This window comes from Vidua macroura, chromosome 1, assembly GCF_024509145.1.
Source record: "Vidua macroura isolate BioBank_ID:100142 chromosome 1, ASM2450914v1, whole genome shotgun sequence".
Classification (NCBI taxonomy): Eukaryota; Metazoa; Chordata; class Aves; order Passeriformes; family Viduidae; genus Vidua; species Vidua macroura.
Window position 1 is genome coordinate 41,388,571 of NC_071571.1, and position 25,463 is coordinate 41,414,033.

General features: G+C 37.7%; 1 protein-coding gene across 2 annotated transcripts in view; it reads right to left on the bottom strand.

The window, feature by feature from the left end:
- Window positions 1–25,463, bottom strand: part of OSBPL10 (oxysterol binding protein like 10) — a 112,806-nt gene that overhangs the window by 29,715 nt on the left and 57,628 nt on the right. For both annotated transcript variants that reach the window (XM_053984114.1, XM_053984121.1), the window contains exons 5-6: window positions 19,996–20,206; window positions 11,411–11,571 (exon numbers count right to left, since the gene is read on the bottom strand). In XM_053984114.1, the coding sequence (XP_053840089.1) occupies window positions 11,411–11,571; window positions 19,996–20,206 (372 nt within the window). The remainder of the gene's footprint in view (window positions 1–11,410; window positions 11,572–19,995; window positions 20,207–25,463) is intronic.

Sequence of the window (25,463 nt, forward strand, 5' to 3'; positions counted from 1 at the left end):
GGGGAATTGTGATCCAGACTCTTCCCTTGCTCCAGCACAGACTCTCTCCCAAAGCGGACAGTCATCCACAATCTTCACCAACATGAGTCCTTTCCATGGGCTGCAGTTCTTCACAGACTGTACTTCCGTGGGTGCCTTCCACAGCGTACAGTCCTTCAGGGACAGCCTGCTCCAAGATGGGTCCCCCACAGGGTCACAAATCCTACCAGAAAACCTGCTCCAGCTTGGGCTTCTCTCTGCATAGATCCATAGATCCAGATCCTACAAGGAATCTACTCCAGCATAAACTTCCACAGGGTCCCTGCTCCAGCCAGCACAAGGTCCTCCATGGCCTGTGGGTAGGTATCTGCTTCACTGTGCTCCTCCATGGGCTGCAGAGGGAGAGCCTGACTCACCATGGTCTGCACCATAGGCTGCAGACAAATGTCTGCTCTGGCAGCTGGACCATTTCATGTCCTTCCCCTCCTTCTTCACTGATCATGGTGTCTGCAGCTGCTTCTCTCACATTCTCACTCCTCTCTCTGCTGCTACTCTGCAGGGTTCCCTTTTCTCTCCCTTTGTAAGCCAGTTATCCCAGAGGCACTACAACCATCACTGATGGGCTCAGCCTAAGCCAGCAGCAGGTCCATCCTGGAGCCAACTGGCATTGGCTCTGTCAAACACAAAGGAAGCTTCCAGCAGCTTCTCACAGAAACCATCCCTTCGGCCCCCGCTACTATGAAAATCTTGCCACACAAACCCACTACAGGTTTTGAAAGGAAGAATCATTCCCATCTAGAAAACTGAATTTAATAGAAACTAAACCTAAATCTTGAAACAAAACAAAGTCTGAAACACATTCACTACCCACTGTGAGGACTGATTCCTGAAATAATCCTCATCCACTCATTTTTTCTCTAACTTCCAAATGCATTGTCATTTACAGATTATCAAGCCTAATCTTAACTATAAAGCAGTGAAACTTTTTAATATCCAACAAACTCCTGATCTCTTTATATAAAATTTTCTACTCTTGAAGAACAGTTCAAATAATTAAAAAAAAAAAAAAAAAAAAGAAAATACTATTCTCAATGTTTACGACTACAAAAGCAGAGGAAGGTGAAAAATGGAGCTGGAAAAGTGGTGGTGAAGTCAGGTCATTGAGCTCTGGCCTCCCTCCACTTTACTGTAGTCTTACTTATGCTTTGCTTCTGGTGGCATCTGTGACTGATCACTGCAAAGAATGAGTAGATCAAAGATAAAACCTCAGACACACCAACATCCCATATGCCCACTGTAATGTTGGCAGCTGGATACCAAAGTTATAGTGACTTTCAAAGAGACTTAAGGCTGTCCAGTGTTCAGGTTTGATGTTTTCAAAGCCACGTAATGAGCCCAGAAGCAAAGCAGATCTTAAACAGAGAATTTAGAGAGCAAAACTTATTACCTGTGTACACCTTCATTTCATCCTGAAAAATGTTTCTTAAAGGTAGGAAAAGAGGAAGGTTCAGTTCAACTGCATCTGTTTAAACTTACTCTGAGTATTTCATAGAAGCTGACTCTTCTAATGCAGAAAAAGTCTACCATCTCAAGGGGGAACCCACCCCCTTCAAACCCCAAATCACAGACCCACAGTCACACTTCTGGCATTCTGTCATTAGAGCTTAGCTCTAACAATGATGAACCAAAATTAAAGTTAACTTTTAAAATATTGAAGCAAGCAATAGAGGACAAGAATCAAATGAGAAGGATTTTACAATGAAAAAAGTGAATACACTATCACTTACACACAACACCACCATGGCAAGCAAAAATATCACTTTTTTTTTGTCATCTACATACAGAACCAATCAGCAAGACAGTTACTTTCTCCTTCATATAACAAAGGAAAAATGGTATAATAGGCAGATTTTTCTACTTACCTTAAGCTATGTATGCCAAGAAAAATAATCCAGGCCTATCTATCTGAATAGGTAAGTAACTGATGTATCTGAGTTTGTGTTCTGACAGCGTAGGGTCAAAGCATTTATGTAACTGTGTAACTGGATACATCATTCAGCACTAAGAGGTCAAACCAGGTATTATTTGGTAGAAAAATCTTACATCAGGAAAGAATGTCTACAGAGTGCCCAGAAGTTAATTTCTTGCCAAATTTGTTATTTGTGTTTGGTATTTCAGGTCTCCAGAGAAAATAAAATTCTTCAAACGAGGACCATCAATGATTAAAACATCTATGGTTTTGTGTATATGGATAATTTGTATATATTTTGTGGCTTGTTGCTTGGGTTGTTTTTCATTGAATATGCTAAACACACTTGATGTGCAGAAAATCTCTCAGCTAGGGACAAGTGCAAGGATCAAAGTGTTGAATCTGTCTATCACACAAGATTAATTGGATACAACATGCAATAGCAGAGATATCTACTGAACCAAGAAATACCTATCCTTCTTCAGGAGATATCCCATCACTGCAAAGCAAGCAAGCAAAGCAGAAATGAATCTTGACACTAACACAGCACAGACAGGCTGACACATAGACAATGCAAGCAAAGAAAACAATCACAAAACCTCTACCTTAGGTGACAAATAGGTCTGCAATCTTTTTCCTTCTCAACAAAAACAATCTGCCAGGCATCTGGAGACAAGTACATTATCCAGATACTACCCACTTAGAGAACTGTACTAATGCCTTTTTGTTAATGTTTTGCAGGAGTATATCTGGGAACAGAAGTCTTCCCATCATTAAAGAACAAGCTCAGAAAGCTTCCTTTTCCCACACTGCAGATGTGTTTTACTATGACCTCTGATTATATTTAGGGCTGAACATAATGTAACAGTGATGAGGACAGATAATAAGAGATTTCAGAAAAAAAGGACTGGTTTCTAGTTTAAAGAATCAATTTTTAAGAAATCAATTTTTTTAAAGAATCAAGTTTCTAGTTAAAGAACAAATGCATGTAACATGAAACAAAGAACATCTATGTTTGCATTGCAGTATAGCCTGTGCAAGCATTGAGAAAAAATACTCAAAGCTATCTCTGTAAGTGATTATGTTTTTAAAAAAAGAATCTACCAGTAACTAAACATACTGTTAAACAGAGTTCCTCATCTAGGTTACCTACAGCACTGTAACCCTGTTATGCACCAAATAATGTTTGTTGAACAACTTTCTCCCCACATGTTCGTATTTTCTTCGTAAGACAATTCCTCTTGCAAAAATCTATTTTCATAAACCTAAGGTAGTCAGTTCTGAAAACAGGCTGAAAAGCAGCTAATTCCCAAGCACAGACTCCACAGGGAAAGACTAAGTATCAGTACCAGTCCACACATGCTTGTCAGCACCTTTCATGAAATAAGGGCTACTGAAGTACAGAACTGTTTCATCTGAATCCTAAAATACAAGAAGACTTTGCAGTATTGCATAAATTCAGTAAGAACTGGGAATAAATGTATTTCATCACTGGTATCATCAGAAAGAAATAGTAATATGAGACTATGAAACAAAATGTACAAAGACAAAAGCCCCACGGACTTATCCTAAATTAAATTTAGGACTTATCCTAAATTAAAGCAAAAAAACCTTGAAGGCTGGCATAAATCACAACCATAAGATAGAGAGTATCACATCGTAAACAATTTTAACACAATCCATACCTAATGCAATACAGATACTAGTGAAGAACAATTTCCTCAAACATATTCAGTTCTATTTTGCTAATTCAATTTTTAGAAGCAAATGACGACAAATAGAGTATCTGACACTATCCAAAGTAAGTGTACAAACTTACAAACCAGAGAGTGCAGCAGGACAGATTCCAGCCACTGCCAGCAGCACTTCAGACACTACAAGAGGTCTAAAAGTCGCATGGTTATAACTTTTGGGGAGCTGAAGACAAAAGACTGCACTCAGCTGCAGGTTGGTCCAGGAGAGTAGTATGGGGGGAAAGGCTGGCAGAAAGCTACACTTTAGACACTCCCCTGTATTACAAGGCATCCTCTCTAGAACGAGATCCCTGGGGAGAAACCTGAAGTAGCAGGTTCTTCAGGCCTCATATTCCCATGAAGAAGGGGAGGACAAACACCTTCTGGTAAAGCCCCCAGCAGGTAGGTCCCTTTTAGCTGCTCACCAGAGCAGCACATTGAGTATTTGAGCCTTTTTTTATCCAACAACCCTTTGCACCCATTGACAAAATCCCTAGAGAATTGCAAGATTTTGTGCAGAGAGGCTGTGGGCCCCCCACTGTGTGAGGTGTTCAGGATTGGACAAGCTGACCTGATTAGCACTGCTGTCACAGTGTTGAGCTGCAGGACCTCTGGAGGTCCCTTTTAAGCCAGAGTACTCTGTGATTCCATTATGATTCTGCCTGCAATGCCCAGTAACTGAAAAGTTAGGAAGTAACAGAGCTGAAGTCATTTAGCCAGCTGTAATTCTCTTTTATGTCACTTTGTATGCTGGCTAAGCAAATTTACTGCAGAAAAATACTGCCACATTAGTCAATAATACACCACTCACATATGCAAAGAGGGCACAAAAAGATGGACAACTACAAATTTAACCTTTGCAATCATCTGGTCCTGCAATACCAATCTATATGTAAATCCAATTCTCACAGTGCTATTTCTTGTACACAGTATCACATGTGAGCATATTTGTAAAAGGACAGGAATGGTAAAGACATGTTAATCCAAGCAGTATTAACAGTCATGCCCCAAGACAACACATTTATTAAACCACCCTGACTCTTCCTGCAATTTCATTGCTCAGCCACCATACACATTCGCATTGTTGATAAACACACAACTCAAAAAAACCAAGCAAAAATCTTTAAGTCTTTCAAAAGAAAACTGAATCATTATAAATCATAGCAGGAGAACATTCAGTGTGTATGTGAAATAAATTAGACCTAAAAGATTGTCTTCTTTTATATGTCTAACACCTTGAGGCCAGTGGAAATCTCTGCTTGAAAAGCTTCTAAAAATTGTTCTCAGTCTGATTAATCAATCACTTGGTCCATCTCAAAATGAAAACTCTCTATTAATGTAGAAGAGTTCTGCTTTTTTCACCTGCTCCTTCCAATTCCTCCTCTGGGACAAATTTTAGAATTCAATTCTGTTATCACAGCTGGGATGTATTTCCACATTCTGGGCTTTTCAAACAAAGAAACACTACAGTTCATCACCACAAGTTGAAAACCACAGGTTTTTTCCTAGCAAGACTAGACAGAACAGCTGAAGCCAGTCTGGATGATTCACTAAGCAAGATAAAGCAATGCCAACCTGAGACAAACTCTCTCTGTAAGAGAGTTGAGCCCTTCTTAGTAAGGTCTAGTTAAGGAACTGACAGTCTTCATGAGATGGGTAAGATTTCTAATGGGCAGTATCCCCAAGCCTACATATATACACATACTAAGAAATAAAACTGATAGCACAAAGCAAATTAACTGGCACATAACAAATTGGCACACAATCCTGAAATAAAATTAACATTGACTTCAGAGTTCCTTTAGCAAGTGGCACAGGTTTTATACTGAATAGAGTACGCAATTGATCCACTTAAAGTTAATTTTTAAACCTTACTGCAAGGGAACCCAAGTTCTTTATACTCCAATTATTAGATTTCACTGACTTTTCACTAGCAATTATGGAATGCCACATGAATCGGAGCCTCATGTTTATTCAAATTAAAAGCAGATTTGAAATAAGGGTTTGGTTTTCTTATACAATGTATTACTCTCAATTATATAGATAGCAGCTGGAACACATGCATTTTGGAGGTGGAAGTGATTCAATAATATGCAGTGGGTTTGGCTGGTGATAAAATTTGTATTAATTATTTGCATAAACAGTTTTACTGGAGGACTGTTTGCTGACACAGTAGCTATTCCAGAAAGCTAGGGAAAAAAAAAAATTGGCTAGATTATCTTAGTCATTGTCAGTGCTGCTGTAGCAGGCTTAGGGTCATTTAATTCTACTTTTAGTCTAATTGTACATTTAATCCTTAAATATACATTCCCTTGATTATCCTTAAATATACCTTCAATTGATTACCTCAGATTTCATTTTTTAGATGGTCTGCATAGTGAATGGATTAACTGGTGCCATCTTTGCCTAGAGATTAATTTAGCTAAATCATTACAGGCCATTCACTGTGCTCTTCAGCCTGAAAAGTACTTAATCATGCAGAGGACAAAAAGCAGAGCACACTGAGAAACCCTGTAATGCCTGTACTAAACAGTGAAAAGGGATCATCTGTATTACTGCAAACATTACTTTCCCATCCTGATCTGTTTTTCTTCCATTACTGCACTTGTGGCTAGCACTGTATGTTCATAGCTAAGTTCATCTCCCAACATCAATTATACACGTTTCTGTCAAGTACAAAAAGGAATTAGGAAAATCTAGAAACAAATTATACTAGGAAACAATCCACAGACCTAGGCACATCTACTGAGACACAGATAAATAAAGGTAATATTGAATTAGAAATCATTTCTTATCCAGCTGAGTGTCTAAAATTGCATGAGTTTTTTTTTAATTATTTCTTAACATCTCTAATACATTCTGTAATAGCTCTAATGTCTAAAGTCATGTTAGGATATATACTTACATACAGATAAAAAACAAATTACAGCTTGAAGGAAACTATCACCTGAAGAAACAGGGGAAAAATACATCCACTTATAAAATTAAACAATTTAGTAACTCTTCCAAATAGACTAGTTCCCTGTTACAGTTGAAAACACCAGGTTTAGATCATCCACGGGACCAAAATATCTTTAATAACCTGGACTTGACTGCCCTTGCAATCACTATCACAATTAAAACCCGCTTTAGCAGTTAGATAATCAGAGCTAAAGGCTCAGTCCTACAGAGCTCTAACTTCAATCCCATTAAAAAGACACTTCCATTTGGAGCATGCGTGCAGCTGCTCGTGCTCACAGGCAAGGGAAAGTTAGGGACAGGAAAGCAGAAAGACAGCACAGATACCAGATCCACAGGATGGGAAGAAGCAGCTGGCATGGCATTTTAAGGCATAAAAATCGCACGATGAGGGCTATATTGCAGATCTAGCTACAGAACAATTTTGAAAATAATTCTTAACAAAACTATTAGGTCCAAAGAAAATTATTCCTTCCCTTTCAGACCCCACAAAAACCCAGCCTGTTACCTATTTGTATTTGGCTGTCAGGGGAAGCATTTGGCCTGCAGTCACTCTTTGTCAGCTCAGAGGAGGAATTCTGACACCCAAAATGACAATTAGTTGAACTGGAATAGTAGTTCACCCATGAAAATGATTCATACCCTTTGGCACCGGGTTTATTACAACTGAATTTGCTATGAGATTCAAACTAATTAATGTCAGTATTTCTTGAAAATAATTTCAAAATTATTAAACCTTAAATAAAGAAAGCAAGGTCCCATTTATGGCAGACTGGACAGAAACCAAGTTCACATCACAGGTCTGAAGAGTGTACCTCTGGCACATTTCATACCAGATTGGTTCTGTTCTGCTTTACGGAAAAACCCTAAAAATTCCTTGAAATTATAACACAACTTACGCCAAAAAGTCCAAAGTGGTTCACTAGGGAATGCACAGGAGCATTTTACATCAACTATCATTAGACTGATGATAGTTCTGTGCAGCCAAGCCCTTATCCCTTCCATCTGATGTTTCAGGTGGACAGGAGAAAAAAAAAAGCTAACTAAAATTTAGAGACTTATAAAACATTAAAAACAATATGGCAAATAAGAGACAAAATTGCTTGATTTGGGAATTCAATCTCAGAGGTTATTTCAGTAAAGATAATAGGCTTTAACTTCATGCTGTTCTATATCAAACTCTAAAAGAATAATAGGCAAGGAACATACAAGGAAATAATCTGTCACAAAATCTTGTATTTTCTGAACTAGTTTAAGCAGTATCTCAAAGGATACCCCTGCATTTGGAAGCAGGAAACTAAATAAACTAAATAAACTAAAGCAAGTAAACACCAACATACTATCTAAAGAGGATAATCTTTAGCTTCTAACTTATTTCACCAGAGAAGAAACTGCATTCCTGAAACCCTGACAGTACAACAGACCAGAAAGAAAAGTTTTACTTTAGTTACCTATGGCATCAAAACTCAGCTCCAGAACTTTCTACATCCCTCAAGAATGCTTAAGTATTCAAAGTAAATTGCACTAGATGAACCTTGTTAGTCCAGAGAACTGCAAAGATCCACAAACTTCTTCATAAACATATAAAAACCTGTCGCTGGTATTTTAATGATGCCACTTGATGCACAGCTGCAAAGTCTCTGAATGTTGTGCTAAGAATTAGCACAGTTATCACTAAACACATTCAGCCACTCGGTCATGCTGCCAGGAAACTGCTGCCACTGGCAGGCAGCTGGATGGAAGAGATTCCTCAGCAGTCACCCACAACCCCTCTGCCCCAACACAACATCTCTCTTCTCTTCTTAAAATCGCTGCTGATCCATATTCCTAAAATTACCTTTGCCTTATAAATAACACTCCATAATGTAAGAAGCTGAGACTGCTGCTCCTTAAGGTTAGCCATTTAATGGCATTTTCTATTTCAGACTAGAGGTCAATTCACAATTTGTTTGGTTGGTCCATCTACTATATTACATTAAGAGTTAGTCAAAAAGGAATTTCCCATTCCTTTGGGATATAGCTTCTGATTAAGAGATAGAGGTTACACCATGAAATTACAGATTTTTTTTGAAGTGAAAATCTAGACCAGTCAAAGAAGAGAGTGGAATTAATTTTGATAGCACTGATACAGGAACTAGCACTCTCATCTCATAACTTCTCTGCAAGCAAGGCTTATTTCTTCTGGCAGGTATATTTGGAAAGTTGAGCCCCATTAATACCCCAGCAGCTTCTTCAAGAAACCAAGATTATCTAGTGCCTAGTTGGGTTTTCTCAAAAAGAAAATCATTTAGAAAAATAAGCTTCATTTGAATGACACTTGTGGATTCCTCTTTTCTTCTAAAAGAAGCGATCAAATAAATAAAAAAAAAAAAGAAAACAGGGCACTCAGTGTCAACAAAATGCCAGCTAATGACATCTAGAAGCATTTTCTCATTCTCTGCTAATGTCACCACTGGTACTAACAACAAAGTATCTGGACTACAAACAAGTGATGATTTTCATTTGCTTTTATATATTATTATACATGCTAAGTAATTAGCACAGTCAGTGCTTTTATACCTTTGAAAATAAAGTGCCTATTCAGTGCCAGATCTAGGCCCTTGCCTTGGACACACAAGGCCACAATATATTTTAAAATATTATTTCATTGTGCACAGAGAACTGTTAAATTGTGTCAAATCAAACATATTTGATAACTTTGGGCACATCAGACATCATCTCCTGGGTGACTACCTGGCTCAGATAACATTCTTACCAGGGTAACTGCTAAGTTTCTCAGAAAAAAATTCATCAAAATGATCAAAACTGAAAAGTGTATCAGCTACATTTTAAAAAAACTTCCAATTCGGAGCCAAGAGTATCAATCTCAGCACCACACACACAGACACGTGTAAGAGAAGAAGATGCAGGTTTGTTAAGAACTTCTAGGAATGAATCCTGGTTTAAGCCACTTCTCGAGGCAAAACTAAATTTCTGCTAATTAAACTGTACTACTACATAACAACAATTGCATGCCTGATTCCAGCTGCTTCTTGTTGCTCCACCAATCCACAAACTTCTACTTATTGTTTCTACCATCTTGAGCTGACCTTTTTGTAACTTAAAAAATCTTATTTTTGTTCTGCCCCCATCTCTTTTTCTTCTTTTTTAATGGCTAATGCCTCAGGGCCTCCAAATGCAGGTTGCTGACTTCAGGAAGACTGCCCACAAAGCACTGAGGATTCTGTACTAGAAACAGTGCTACACTTCCGTGTTTCTATTCCCCCCCATCAAGGGTACTTCCTAATAAATCCCCCTTCCCAATAAATCATGAGTTCCAGAAGCAAAAGAGTACCTCAAGCCATGCACACAACTCAGTGCCTTTCATCAGCAAATGAACAGGAAGGGATTGGATCAATTTAAAAAATTGTCATTTAAAACATGTCATAAATGTCTCAACTCAACTGCAAAATGATACCTTAATGTGAGTAAAATCAGCTGCTGCTCTTTATGTTCTTGCTGCAAAGTTCATCCTTCCACATCCCATTTGGCTTTAGTGGATGATCAAGAATAAAAAAGAATACCAAGAAAAACAAAAAAAAATCCTAATGAAACTTCAATGGTTCAATAAGTAGTAACTCCCAAAACAATACTCTTAAACAGAGTATAACTCTTGTCTTAAAAACACACTGTAAAAAATACACTTGGCTTATCTGAAAAAAGAAAAAAACACAGCTTCCTAATAGAAACTAATTACAGGTAATTTAAACATTTTGATAAATGGACACTAGTAGTAACAGAATTCAGAATTCTTTTCTAAGGACAGAGGACCAAAGGAACATGCTTTAAAAAATGGTTTATCTGTGAATTATTTTGAACTACATTCAATTCAACATACTACAAAGAACTGGAAAAACAGCTTTATTGATGTATCCAGCCATTACATATTTTGTTAAAATGCAATTTAATCTAAGCCATTCCAATTGCCCACAGCATTCACTAGTTTCTTCAGTTCTTTCAAAATCTTTGTTCCAGTTCTCCAGGTCTCATGTGCTCCATGTGCCCTATAATCTCTAGGGTCTCAGAGTGAAGTGTTTTCCTTGTGGGTAGGACAGGTTACTGAAGCAGGCAGCAGAAGCTGGCGAAGTTTGTCATGATGAGAGATTTTCAGTGCATGGGATGTCTGATACGCAGCTGTGAGTCTCCTCAAGGAGTGGATGCTTCAGAATTTCCCTTTACCAAGCAAATGCCACAAAAGTACAAATCAGCTGGTTGATGCAGGATGATGTGGACAAGTTCTGCCCATAATCACTTAACAGGAAAAGGCACCAGGAAATAACATCATTTTTCAAATCAAAGAACAGTCAGCTATACTCTAGAGATGCCCAAGAGGAAACAGCAACACGGAAGAGCAAGTAGCAAGCAAGTACTGTCTCCTGTCTATCTCAAACCAGAATGAAAAACAAATAAATAGCTTTTATTTGCATCAGAGTATAGAAATGTGTACTGACAATCTGTTAATTGCTTTTAAGATTAGGAAGGAAATTGTACACTTGCCCAAGTTTGCTGACCCAAGCACCTCAGAGAATTAAAAGCACAGAACAATATCATCAACATATTTTCAAGTTTTTAGAGTGCACTTTTGCATGAAATTCATCATTTTCACAAGTCACTTCAAACAAAGAGTACACTATCAAGACAAAATACAATAATTCATCAATGAAAGTATCCACCATCACACATGGTCTGCATCTAACCAACAGAGGACTCTACAGAGACCAAGCATGCTTACCTCAGTGTTTGGCTGTAGTGCCTGTGCATCCTGGGCTGCAGATGGTACTATGGTACTTGCCCATGTGATGTTGGCACTAGCAGATGATAAGGAGCTGAGGGCACCATTTTTCAGTTCCTCAGTGGAGTGTGACTTGGGCCCAGGCCATCCCAGGATACCATCTGAAGAAGAAAATAGGTATCAGCTTACAAGAGAAAGATTACAGATTTCCTCCATTCCCCTCGCCATTCTATTGATCTAAATGAATTGTATCTCTTCTCTACTTCCATGCAAAGCTTTACTTTAGTAAAAAATGATCTTGTACTTTCTGAACCAGCTTATGCAGTATCTCAAATTATATCCCTGCCTTTGGAAGCACAAAAAAACCTAAATAACCAAAGTAAGCATCTTATAGGCAAACTTATCTGTGATTTTTTTTAAGTCCACCAGACTGCATAATTCTATCTGGCATACCTTGAGAAATTAAGCAAGAATTCTCTACCCACTATTTTCATAGCTATGAAGTTATCAAAGTAAACCCCCCATTTCTTCTGCCTGAAATCAAAGTTTTAAGCCTAGCAGCTGTATTTTATTTCTGCCTGTACTACTAAAAGTTTTTTCTAAAATGCTTTACTGGTACCAAGACCACAGTTTAAAAGAGGTCTCATTAGAAAGATACACATTAAATATGAATCAAACGAAACTTGGCATCAGACCAACCCTTATTTCTGGGGGCACTTGATTTCCTGGATGGGTCTGTATTTAAGGATGCCATGACAGAAAGTATGATCAGCTAAGGCAAGTGCACAGCTCTTCCTCCCTAAGTGCTCTAAAACATAGTCTCAACAGTCAAGTCAGTGGCCCTCAGCACAGGACTTAAAATTTCAGCTATTAATTACACACTGCTATGGAACATAGAGATATGGATAAGAAAATCACAGCTCTTCACTCATTACCATAATTTATATATGAATATACAATTAGTGCCACAGGGAGGATCTCTTCTCACCACTGACAAATTTTTTAAGATTATGCAGAGCAACACAAAGTACATTAAAGAACATGTAATTTCTCCTCTCCATATTACCAGGGTTATCAGAGATTGCCTCCTAAATGAAGTAAATGGTTAGATCTGGAGAGGCTATGCTGCATAGTGTTACAGTAGCACTTCCATTATTAAAAAATGGGCCACAAATCCCACAGCTGACTGAACTCTTACCAAATGCTAGAGACAAAACAGTTAGAGAACATTCCTCTCATCTAAAATGCCACTAAGTTATGAAGACATGGTAGGAGTTCAGAGCTACTTTGCTTAGGGTGCTTTTGTGGCACCATCTTTTGCTGAAGAAATTGTGAGGAAAGCATAAACAAATAGTTAAAAAAATATTTTCAAAGATCTGGGTAACCAACAGGGGAAAAAAAAAGTCCAGCTTTTTTTCTTCTTTAAAATGTGTATTTCATACAATTACACAAAATTCCTCATGCCAAAGGAAGACCATTTCTGTAGCTCTGATGTCAAATTATTTCTCACTCCTCATTATTTTGCAATAACAGATCTCGATCTACTTTTCTGTTTCTTTCTGTCAAAGAAGCTGAATAATGGATTACTGTTGCTATTTTCCTATTACAGAGACACTAAAAAAAAAAAATTTGAACTGACTTCTCTTTATGCCAATCTTTAAAAATATGTCATCCCATCATTTCCTTGGGCTATCCATTTTCCCTCTGCACAAACAATCTATTTGGCATTCACAATAAACAGCCATTTTTGACTTTTTTTTTTAATCTAGTTTATGTAAATAAGCACAATAAAAAGCTCCCACATGAAGAAGTATCTCACTTCAGGGGAAATTTTGAAGTGTGAACATTTACTTCAACCTCACAAACATATTTTTAAAAGCACTATACTAGTTTTCCTCTTCAGTGCAAACACATTGTAAAAAGACCTTTGTATTTCTCTACACATTTTAAAGTCTCTAAGAGAAATAGAAAGTGTTAGAACTAGGCAAGCATGTTTTCTCTCCTGTACCAAGGGCAATGCTACCCTCACAAAACAAGTCTTGTCAGCCTAATCAAATTTTAAACAGATCTTAAAAATACATTATGACCTAGCCAATACCAACAGGATGCCAAGAGTTATGGTCCAAATTCTATTAAAGCACATTCATTTCCTCAACACTTCTGCCTATGAGAAAAATTGTTTTGTTAAACTGTGCATCTGGAATTTGACTACTTTGTGGAAGAGAAATATGCAGGGAAAGATATTAAGTCACACAGCACAGAAATCTAAACAAATAAAGAGTATCTCTCCGAACAAATTGAAAAAAAATTCCTGCCTGGTTTCAAAGTGCCATCAGGAAACCTGTGATGATCTTTAATCTACAAATCTTACTCTGAGATGTCAGCATTCTCAGATCATCCCAAGGGACATGCCATATATCTAATACAGCAGCTCACATTTCAGACAAAAGCAATCTCTGGTAAGAGAACTCATCAGAAATTTTCTTTAAGTCAACTAAGACTAGAAGACAAGCTCTATGTAGAAAGGCCATAACAATATGGCTCCTACTTTACTCATACTATCAGTTTTCCAAAACTTTTCAGGACAGTTTTTCAGGGTTTTCTTCAGTTTTTCAGTACACCCAAAATGTTCTCATCTGCCCTAGTACAAATTACTCTTACCACAAAATAGTCCAGATATAGCTGCTGTCTGTACCATACCTAATCCAGTTGTTTTACTGGAATTTACTCTCCACAGACTGAGCTGTAAATCATTTGATCCACTGTAATGGAGTTGCCATCTTTGTCCTTTATGGGACTCAAAAATTTCTATCACTAGTTCAATCCCTGTTCTTATAAAGACTTTAAAAATAAATCTACAAAAATTAAACATAATAGGATAAAGTTTATCTTCTGAGTTGGATAAGAATAGGAAAAAACTGTTGTCATTGGTTTGGGTTTTCTTAAGCCAGATTTTTTTCTCTATTCTCAGTCATAGCCAACGACAGCTGACAGAAAGGTAAATTCTAATCTATTTTGATACATTTCAGAACTCTAAAGGAATTCTCCAGAAAGGCAGTCACAAATTATATAAAAGTATTCTCAGCTACATAGCTACTTTACTATTTGCTTTAAGACTACACAAAGCACTACACTAATTAAAACAAAACATATCTTTTTCTGCAGTAAACGATGCAAAAATTAGAAAGAACATACCAAATACACAACTAGTAAAATCAGCCAGATCTCTTCTACCTGCACCTTGTCACTTCTGTAGTTCCAGGAGTGAAAACCCAAGTCTGATTCCTCTGAAACTTCAGAGCATATGTATATACAAATCAAGAGTTCTTATAGAGCATACCCAAAAATTAGTTTCCTTCCCACTCCCCCTCAACAGCAGCTTCCACTGTGATGAACAGATAAGTACACCAAGGCACATGAGAACACTTGTACCGAAGCAAAGCACAGCATCCAGACACAACCTATTTATCCTTGCCCTATAGCAATGCTACAGTTCACAAACACCTATTTTAGAGGGCACAATAGGTTTTATCACATAAATGGCCTCAGGAGAAACATCTTTCCCTTCTACAAGCGCACACTGCAGGAGTGGGGGGAGTTCACTCCAAACAGAAGGTTTACAGGAGATTTTTCAGTTAAGCAATGTTGATAAATTTTCTTTTGTTGGTTTCAATTTTCCAGATACGTGATGTACCTTCAAACTTACTTTTGCATGATAATTGATGCATGAAATATACTTAACACTTGTCTCAATTCCATAACAAAAACCTTTCTAATTTTAAATCCTCTGGTCTTGCCTGGGAGACTACAAAAAAAGTCCTACATTTTCTCCCTGGCACAATTGTAAATAAACACCTATTGATAACACTTTCCTGACATATTTTAAATATACCCTAACACAAATCCCCTAACAGTGCAGTGGTAGGCCTTGAGGAGAAACCAGTATTAGACTGGATTCCTTCCCCTGCCAGGGATGGATGCGACAGCTTGGCCTCTCTGCTGAATCCCTACAGCACACTGAACCAGCGACAGCAAATGGCAGTTGCATCTCTGCTTTTCACATGAGATTGTACTTGCTAATGTTGTGTGAGGACTGCAAAATAATGTTATCTTCCAGTGAAAGAAGAACATGTAAGGAATAATGTATTAGCCTTTAGACAGAACAGCAAACTGTTCTGCTTATTCTTGACAGAAGCAAGGCTGAGGATGGTGCAATTAAGGGAGAACTGACTGACCAAGGCAACTTTAGTAAAGTACCCCGCTAACAAAGAATTTGTCCTCCCGTTTTCTTTCCTCACTCTTCCCTCTCCACATGCATTTAAGCACAAACAAGGATTTACTTGTTTACTCATTTTTCTCTCTTGTCATCAGCTGCAAGAGAATTCCTAAAGGTCATTTGTCAACAAATTGAAAACATCTAGATTTTGTCCTTGCTATCCATTTATTTTCTCCAAAAAGGAAGCAATAGAGAAGAAAAAGCTCAAGTATATCCTGTGCCCAACTCTAGAATCATCTCCAATCCATTTGTTTCCAAGGGACCCAAAATCAGCAGTGTTTGCATATGAAAGTGAACTGCAGAAAATCCATACTAAGTATGAGTTTGGTTTTTGTTTTTAAAAAATCTTAAGAAAAATGGAACATTCTACAGTTTGGAAAAGCAGGCAAGGGAGAGAAATTAAAATATAGGAGGGAATTCCTATTGGGAAGATGCTTTATTCAGTAAATGAATGGCCAAAGTGAAATGCAGATTAAAAGAACGGATTGATCTGTGCAGGCTGTTACTACAGGAGAAGATTTTGCCTGCCAAAACACCAGAATAAAAAAAACCCACAGACCTAAAACACAACATACGCTGGTAGAGCTACATTAAAACAAACATTCAAGTTTGCTCTGTTCGCAGTCTGGGAGGGAAGAATGTTAACAATTGCAGTCAACAGGCTCTGGAGATACTCTTCTGCCAAAGGCTGTATACAGAGCTGGAAAAAAATAACACTAGAACTTCTAAAGTTAAAAATTAAGACAAAAGTTTTTTCTCCACATTTTTATTTTCAAAGGTACCTGCTCCTTGTCTGCATGCCAAGTAAACTCAAGCCTGTCAGAAAGCAATTTTGATGTACCTAAGTGGTGACATTCCAAGCCAAAAAGAAATGCCTTGACATTTTCCACCATTCGACAAAAAAAAAAAAAACAAAAAAAAAAAAAAAAAACCAAAAAAAAAAAAAAACAACATAATTCCCAAACACAAAGAAGCTTGTAGAGATGTAATCTCTCATATTCAACTCACACTATATGTAACCAACACTTTCAGCTAATAATACCCTTCTCTGGCATATTTTTCAATGAAAGAAAAAAAAAATTAGCCAGTGATCAATGCAGATACCTTTAATAATGACACCTAGAAATTATTTTTGACATTATTTTTACTCAAAAGTAGAAACACAGACAGGATTTTGCTTCACTGACTGTTCTTGTTCATGTACTTCCAAAACAGACAATCACAAAAACCCTTCCATGACGTTTCACAGTAGAAATAAAAAAAAAATTATTGACTAGCCTTCAAGACAAGATTGAAGACTTCAGTTTAATCTTCATGTCTGCTTGTAGGCTTGAGGTCTAAGACTGACAATTTGTGAGAAACATGAAATGGAAAAATCACGTCATCCTTAAACTATTCCATCAGAAAGGATGCCATAAAAATATTTTAAGTAATGACCTACATAATTGTAGATTCTGGACAAGATTCCACTAAAGTGAATGCTGATTTCTTTCTACTCTAATTACTGGGAAATAAAGCAACAAAAATATTTACATCAAAAGAAAGAAGACACTATTTTTTTTCTTGTCTAAAATAATAAATGTCAGTAAGTCTGTTTAAAATAGTGACTATTTAATTACAATTTTCATGAGAGCATTCCATAAGTACTAGGTCAGAAACTCTCAGCCACTTTTAAGTCTTTGCTTTAGAGGCAGTAAGACTGCAAGGTCTCCAGGGAAGTCATCAAAACTTGCACAATCAAGTATAAAGACCCCAAGGACACAAGGAAAGGTGGAGAGAAAGCAGATTAAGTAGATATATATCTACTTTTAAGGCAGTTCTCTCTCTTTATGGCATAATAGTGAAAGCTTTGGATGCTGAAGGAAAGCAAACTCTGGGGTTGGTTCAAGTCACCCAAGCCACCAATTGAGTATTTCTCACACTCCACACAAGGAAGACTGTTACCTGCCTGGACTGGATTGCTTTCATGAACTGTAGGCTAGAAGCAAGGAAACAAATTATCATATTCCTATCTTCTATGCATTCTGCCCCACAATGCCCACTAGCATCTTTACACCACACAGCAGGTAATGACCCAGCACTGGGATGGAAGCATTCAGCAATAAATTGCACAGGACTGTAATTTCTCACAAGCAAGGTGTTTGAGAATTCCTACCACAGGAGCACATGGTTTTTAAACTAACAAGAGTCAGTGACAATAAAGGTCATCTTCTGTTGTACCTGCTGGGTATAAAAGTTAAAAAAATCACCTGGAGGACACCATCAAAATGAACTAGATCATCTCTCAGAATTAGTTTGCTAGGGGATAACTTAAAGGCTTTAGTCTTAATAGGTATGAGCTTATGCAGCTTTGATGACTCTGAAACTCTACCGACTCAGCAGAAACATTAAGTCTATCAAAGTATGCCTGGAAAAGATTAAGTGTGCAGGAGAATCAGTAATCAAGACTTGTAGGCCAGGTTCTTTCAGGCAACTGTGTTGCATAATAAGGCCTAGGGGAAAAAAAAAAACATTTCAGTCAGGAAGAAGAGACTAAATATTTCAGCAGCTTTTAGTTCCCTTCTTAGTGTTTAGTATTTTTTTTTTTATTATTCCATACCAAAGAATAAGCCCACATACACACTGAAGAATTAACTGCTTGGATTCAAGTTCTCACAGTTACACCAAAGATGCTGGTGTGAATCAGTGCTACAGAATTTTGATTCCTGAAAGGATTCTCGTGCAAGTTTACAGTCTTAGGAAGAATAAATAAAAACACTTATTAGATTTTAGATTTCATAGTCATGACTTTCCTTTACAAAAAAAACAACAGGGATTCCTTTTAAGCAATTACTTATGTTTTGCTTGCTTTTCTCTCTTCCTGTCCATAGATCCTCAAAAACCATTATCAAGTCAAAATAAAGACTGATTTAACAGAGGATTATGTGGCCACAGAGTCAAGGATATGTACACCTCAAGTCATCTATCTCTTGACAGTTCACTTAAATCACATCAAGATAAAAAGTAACCTTCAGGGACCTTGAAACTAGAAAGTAACTTTTCTTCAAAGGATGCTTTTCATCTCTGTTTCAAACCATTCTTTTCTGAAATAAAGTTATATCAAATAATTTAATTTCATGCACTTTATCATTACTACTTAGGTAAGCGCAAGGGAGGTTTGCATTTTCTACAAGAAAATAGCAATTTTTTAAAAATTATATTCCTTTATGAAACTGATCAAAATTTGGATATGGGAAAGTCAGCACATACCATAGGACAGGTGTCAAAAGGTTTAATATTGTTTTTTCCAAGAACCACTTTCACATCATTCTCCTGCTTCCTAAGTAACCCTTTCACATTTCTATTCTCCTCACAATGGGAATGCTTCAGAGGCTGTCCCACTGTGCTATCTCAGCAGCCTTGAGAGTATGTTCTGCCCTGTAGTGAACCTACTGCAAGTAAGGGCAGTGTGAGTGAGGGGGATTGTTTTGGAAGCACCCAAAGAAAATACAAAAAGCCACCCTGTATCCAGAGTTCTGCTGCTGCTGCTGCTTCTCTTACATCAACACTTGCCCTTCTTCTTAAGACTTAGCAGTGCAGTTTATGCATGGGGAAACACTAACCACCCTTCCAGAAAGCTCAAGGTCCAACTTCCAATATTATGGACAGATCCAAAACTGGGTGAATTGGAAAAACTGATGTACATGGGGACTGAGAGGCTCATGCCTGCAGAGCTTACTGTATTATCTCACTGACATTTTAGGCACATAAAACTTGCCACGTTTTTTTTTGTTGTTTTTTTTTTTTTTTAAAGCATGGAGAATTCTTTCCAGACTCAAAGAAAACCAGAGACCAAAATAAATCCACCTCAGCAGCATCTTTCCATGCAGAAAATTAGAAACACTATTTTCACAGTAGCACTGCATAGCATTATTTTTATCAAACAAATCTGTATTGAGATTGAAATCTATTAAAAAAAAAAAAAGGGAGGGGGAGCAAACCAAAACAGCCAAGCTGGTTCCACACTGCTACTAAGCATGTAGGTTTATATATACCTCTTCCCTATGCCACATATTTTTTTCTGTCGCTGTCTTCAGGACCAATTTCTCTGAGAAAACTCAGGACCACCTCTTTTCCTCCTCTCTTCTGACTGCAATACATTTTGCATCTTTTTTTTTTTTAGGCAAAGAATTACAGTGGTTGAGGCTGCAGAAGCTCACAAGCAGCTCATCCCAACTTGCCTCTCTGAGAATGGTTAATTTTGCCTGCTTCATATCATAATAAAACACCCCAAGGCACATGAAACAATACCAAGGGAGCTTGTGCTCACCTGATGACAGTGTCCTGTTATGCTGGTGGCCCACTTGATGCATGCTTTGCTGTAGTAGACTCAGGCATTCTCCAAGGCAGCTCAGGGTGGCAGCAGAGGTAGCTTTTAAAAGTAGCAAGTCCTGATCCAAGGCAGTAAGAGGTCCAGAATTTGGGAGAGATTCAATGGCTTGTACAAGATTCTTCTGTTGTCCTTCAGCTTGGCTCATGATCTGTAAAGGTCCAGAAACATCTGCTGTCATAGGAAATATCACTATGTAGCTGTTAAATTCTTATGGATTGAAATAGTGACTAAATGTGAAGAACTACCACAAATGGATGTTAATGTTCTGATCCAAGCATACCATATACTCACCTAAAAAAACGAAGGGCTTGAGACTACCAAAGGCCTGTAAAAATGTCAAGACTATGTTAGAGAAAATAGTCTCTTAAAATAGTATGTTCACAGTAGGTTTAATAGTGACTCATACTTTCTGAAAGTCTTTGTAAGGAAAAGTATAAAAATTCTAGTTCCTTCTTCATTATTAATTTAGGCTTAGATTTTCTTGCTTTTGTATGTTATCTGAGACGCCCAAGGAAGTTACTTTGTGTAGGAAAGGAGGAGGGACAGTGTATCTCATCAGAGCTTAAGAACAGGCATTAACCATTTCTCAAACACCACTAAGGACCTGGTTTTACAAAATGCAGTAATTTTTAACTTTACAGACATTAGCATAGAAAGCAACTTAGAGTACTTCTTTCATACCAAATATGAATATCAGCTGTCAGGCAGAAAGTTAATCTCTTTTTAGGTATGGACCATCCAGATGGAGATGAAAAGGGTGCTTGTACAGGAGGTAAAAACAGTATTTGAGCAGGCTGCTTTTTAAGCAAATTGGCAAGCTTTCAAAATCCTAAAGCCAAAAGAAAAAGGAGATGCTCAAAATTTCTCCCTACGTTTTTGCAGCATCTAGGAAATCATACATGCGTATGACAAGCCTCTTACACTTACCTTGCAAAAAACTTGCTGCAAAAATTTACAGGTCTACACTTCAGATATGCAAAGTTTTCACAAAAATATATCTGAAGACATGATAATAAACAAGTATTCAAGCTCCATTTGTCCACACTACTGTACTGTAAAAATGTATTATAAACTTCATTACTTTTTTATTATCATTATAATATTTTCAAGTATTGTGCGTATCCTATGCTACTGTAAATTGACTGATTAAAAATATGTTTTGAGTGCAGTGAAAAGCAAGAAAGGAAACTGAATTCAGAGATGCAAATAACCACTCTTGCAAAAAAGACTAATATTACACAAGAAGATGTTGTTGCAGTTCGTAAATTTAGCCAAATGCCTTGCTGATGGTTAACATGACATTTTAATAATCAACATTTAAAACAGAGGCCAAAAATTCAGTAAAAGCCACAGACAATTTTAAATCCCTTTGGCAGAAATCAAGACCTGTCCGAAGGTGACACAGACCTTCCCAATATGTAGCTTTAGGGAACCACAGAATCAATCCCAGGCAATGCAAGTATTCCTCCTTCATGGAAAGAGCACAAGGAGGCAAACACAAGGAACAGCCAGGAGAAAAAAGATGACCATCTCCCTGGAAGACTAAACCATATAATTGTATGGAAAACTGCTTCTCTCCTTTTCCCATCCTGCATAAGAGTGTGAAATTGAAAACCTGACTCTCTCATACTTCACAGTGACAGAAATCTTCTATTTTCATTTCAAAGTGACTAGTTTTCCTAGTTTTTTTCCTCTTCTTTTTTGGTGGGGGGAACAGCTTACAAATGCAATATTTGCTTCAATAAAAAATAAAATAAAAAAATAAAACCAAAAGCAAAACTTTGAAAGATTCAAACATTTTAATCTTCCCCTCCCCCTTAATAAAGGACTATATTCTTTCACAGATAAGACAGGAGTATAAGATAAATTGATGAGGGAGTTTAGAAAACATTTGGAAAATTAACTGAATGTTTGCAACTATCACCGAGCCCAAAACTTTACAGGCTTTTGTCAGCTGTATTCCTCGATTATGAGAAATTTCAATAAAATCAAAGATTTATTCTACCTTTATCCAAAACAAGGTGTTGGTCCAAGTCTTACTGTTTTCTAGCTGATCTAAGATAGCTTTAAAAGAGCCTTTTGATTCATTTTTTCCTTGCTACCTAGTTTCATGTTATAGTTGTGATACCAGCAGCTAGTCTACAGACCTGACACAGCAGAAGACATCTGGAACTGCAACTTCTGTGTAGGATTCAAATTATCAGAACTTGTTGAACATTTACTGCTCAAACACTGATCAAAACCACTGTTTTAGGTGCTGAATGCCAAGAAAAAGATGAAGAACGTCCTCTATTCTAAGTGACAGATCAACTCAATGGCAAAAAGCATAAGGAAATTACATACGTTATTGAAATAACTGAACTTTTTTATATGTTTGCTAATTTTTTAAAGACCTTGACAAAAGATCTCAGAAGAGGTGAAGTGTAGTTGCTCTACTGAGAGTAAATCAAGGAGGAGCTAGCACAAAACACCAAACCATAAAAGATGAAACTCATTAAACACATTAATCCTTAAAAGCCACTAAATCATGCAGTTATAGCATCATCCTCTGTCTTACTAGTGGGTCTGTTTTTTGCTTTTTCCCAGGAGAGGAGAGGTAAAATGCTTGACTTACTAGCACTCTAAGTTTGTTTCAAAATCAGAATGAAAAGCTTTGGTTCTGAGAAAGGGAAGTTTCTAACTTTCCTTTTCCAAAGTGAAATAACTTGCCTAATTTTGAATGACTTTGCTCTTACATGGGTTTATTTTAGCTTACAATTCTCCATCCTTCCCATTTGCAAATACAGACAGCTCAAAGCAGCAGTTCTCTACTTGTAACAAAAATGAAGGGTATTTGCCCCTGTCTCCTCACCAAATATTAATCCATTTCTTTTTCCACTCTTGTTTTGGATTTGACACCTCCTCTTCACCTATATATTCTTCTCATAATATCACAAAACAACTGCACATTCTCAGAAAAGCACTGAAACATCAAAAATACAACTTTATGACAAATTAAAAAAAACTGAAAGAACCACCAGGACTATATGTATTAAAAGGAATTACATGTGTGCAAATATCTAGCATTATTAGGCTTGCATTTACTTAATTGCAAAATGTTCAGTAAGAGGAAGCCTCATCCTAGGAACACACCAGCTCAAATGCATGGTTTGCTTCTTTCTCCATCTTCTGATTCAGGAAAACAAACAGATGACGTGTGTTCCCAATTAACAGCTGCTCCTGAAGCATGAAGGCAATTCAGACCTTTTAGCCCACTAGAAACTCTCAGGTATTGCCTGTGTTCTTGTAGGGGATTGGCTTTGGCTGGTTACCCAGTTCCCACTGCTTCCCCTCCTTGGCTGAACAACAAAAAGTCTGGGGGGTCGAGATAAGGACAGGGAGGTCACCCAATCACCAAGGCAAAACAAGACTGGACTCAGGGAAATCAGTGTAATTAGTACCAATCAGAGTAAGGTAACGAGAAAATAATTCCCAGTTTCACTACCTCCTTCCCCAGAGCAGCACAGGGGGACAGTTAGGGGGAGTTACAGCCTGATCATGACACATGGTCTCTGCCACTCCATGCTCCTTGCTCTCTTCACCTGATCCAGCATGGGAAACAGTCCTGCATAAACTGCTCCAGCACAGGTCTTTCGCAGGGTCATAAGTCCTGCCAACAAATGCTTCAGCCTGAGCTTCCCACAGGGTCACAGCATGTTTCAGGCATCCGTCTGTTCTGGCAGGTCCTACACAGGCTGCAAGTGGATCTCTGCTCACCATGGGCCTCCATGTGCTATAGAAGGACATCCTGCTTCACCATGCTCCACAGCCTACAGGAAAATCCCTCCTCCAGTACATGAAGCACCACCTTCCCCTCCTTTGTCACTGGCCTTGGTGTGTGCAGTTGCTTCTCTCACATTTTCTCACTCCTCTTTTCCCTGGCAGCACAAGTTTTTTCTCCTTTCTTAAATCTGTTATCCCAGAGGCTCTACCAGAGTGGCCGATGGGCTTGGCCAACTGCAGATCCATCTTGGAGCCAGCTGGTCTTGGCTCTGTCAGACACAGGGAAGCTTCTGGCAGCTTCTCACAGAAGCCATGTCTGTGGCCCTTCTCATGCCAAAGCCTTGCCATCCAAAGCCAACAAATTCTCCTGAATAACACTACACTCCAAGAAACTTGCCATCCAATGACTCTCTCATAAATGCCAGAATGCAACAGGAAACATCTGTGATGCTTTCCTCTCTAGGTCATGCCCTCCCTACCACTTGCTCCAAAACAAGATAATCCACAGCTTTTGTTGCTGCCCGCTTCCTCCTCTTCAGGCTGATCTCGACATCCTGTGTGACGGCTTTCCCTACTTAACCCAGCCACTGCTACCTACTCCTTCACAGCTGGAACTGCACCTCCTGTTCTGAACACATAGCCCACCACAAGGCAAGAGACCAAACACTTATGTGATGAGAATCCAACACAAATGGTAAGTAGAAATTACTAATTCTCAGGGTTATTTCCACAGTATGTGGAAGATAAGCAGAAAAAGTCATGAGATACCCTAGGTTTGCAAAGAAATTTATTTCAGACATAATAAGATGAAAGAACATTCTTTCATGTGGTAAATAAGCTAAAATTAGTTATTAAAAATTAATTTAGGAAGTAAAAATGAAAAATTGAAGTGCTGTTTTCCATGCTATAAGAAAAAAAATACAGGAATTCAACATTTTGTTAAAATACCAGGTGATACATTATTATTATTTCCCATGCAGAGAAATCGTCTTTAAAAATCTGAATGCCATTTTTTATTTAAGACTTCAATTTGTTCCTGAAACTAGAAAGAGAAAGGGAGAGATTCCAAATTATTAAGTATAATAATAAATAATCTCTATTCAAGATTTTTCCTTCAGTCTGACAACAAAAATAAACAGAAACTTCAAATGAAGAAAACTGAATAGCCACACATAAATCTAAGAGCATATGATTGCTTTTGACATGACTTTACTTTAAATGCTTCTGTTATCCAGACACCAAGACTAACAGGCATAAGTCTGTTTGTCTAGGACAGATGTGTATTATCAGACATCTTTCTTTCCAGAATTATTGATCCTACAGGATTTTGCCCAATTAACACAGTGCATCACAACAACCTAAAGCAAACACCAGCTTTATGCCATCTGTAAAACTCAATCCTCAGCTGCCGCAGGGGCACCTCCCAAGACAGTGACTTCAGGTTCCTCAAAGGAAGAATGACATCAGCCATATGACCTCAGAGGGCAAGCAGACACTCTCCCTTTGTCACAGGGGCCAAATGGAGCTGGCCATGAAAACAAGTAACATCACCAATTCTGTCTTTCTACATAATGATTTAAATGCTTCAGATCATCCCACCCTCGTTCTAGAACATAAAGCATGAGAGAGATTCTTTAGATTGT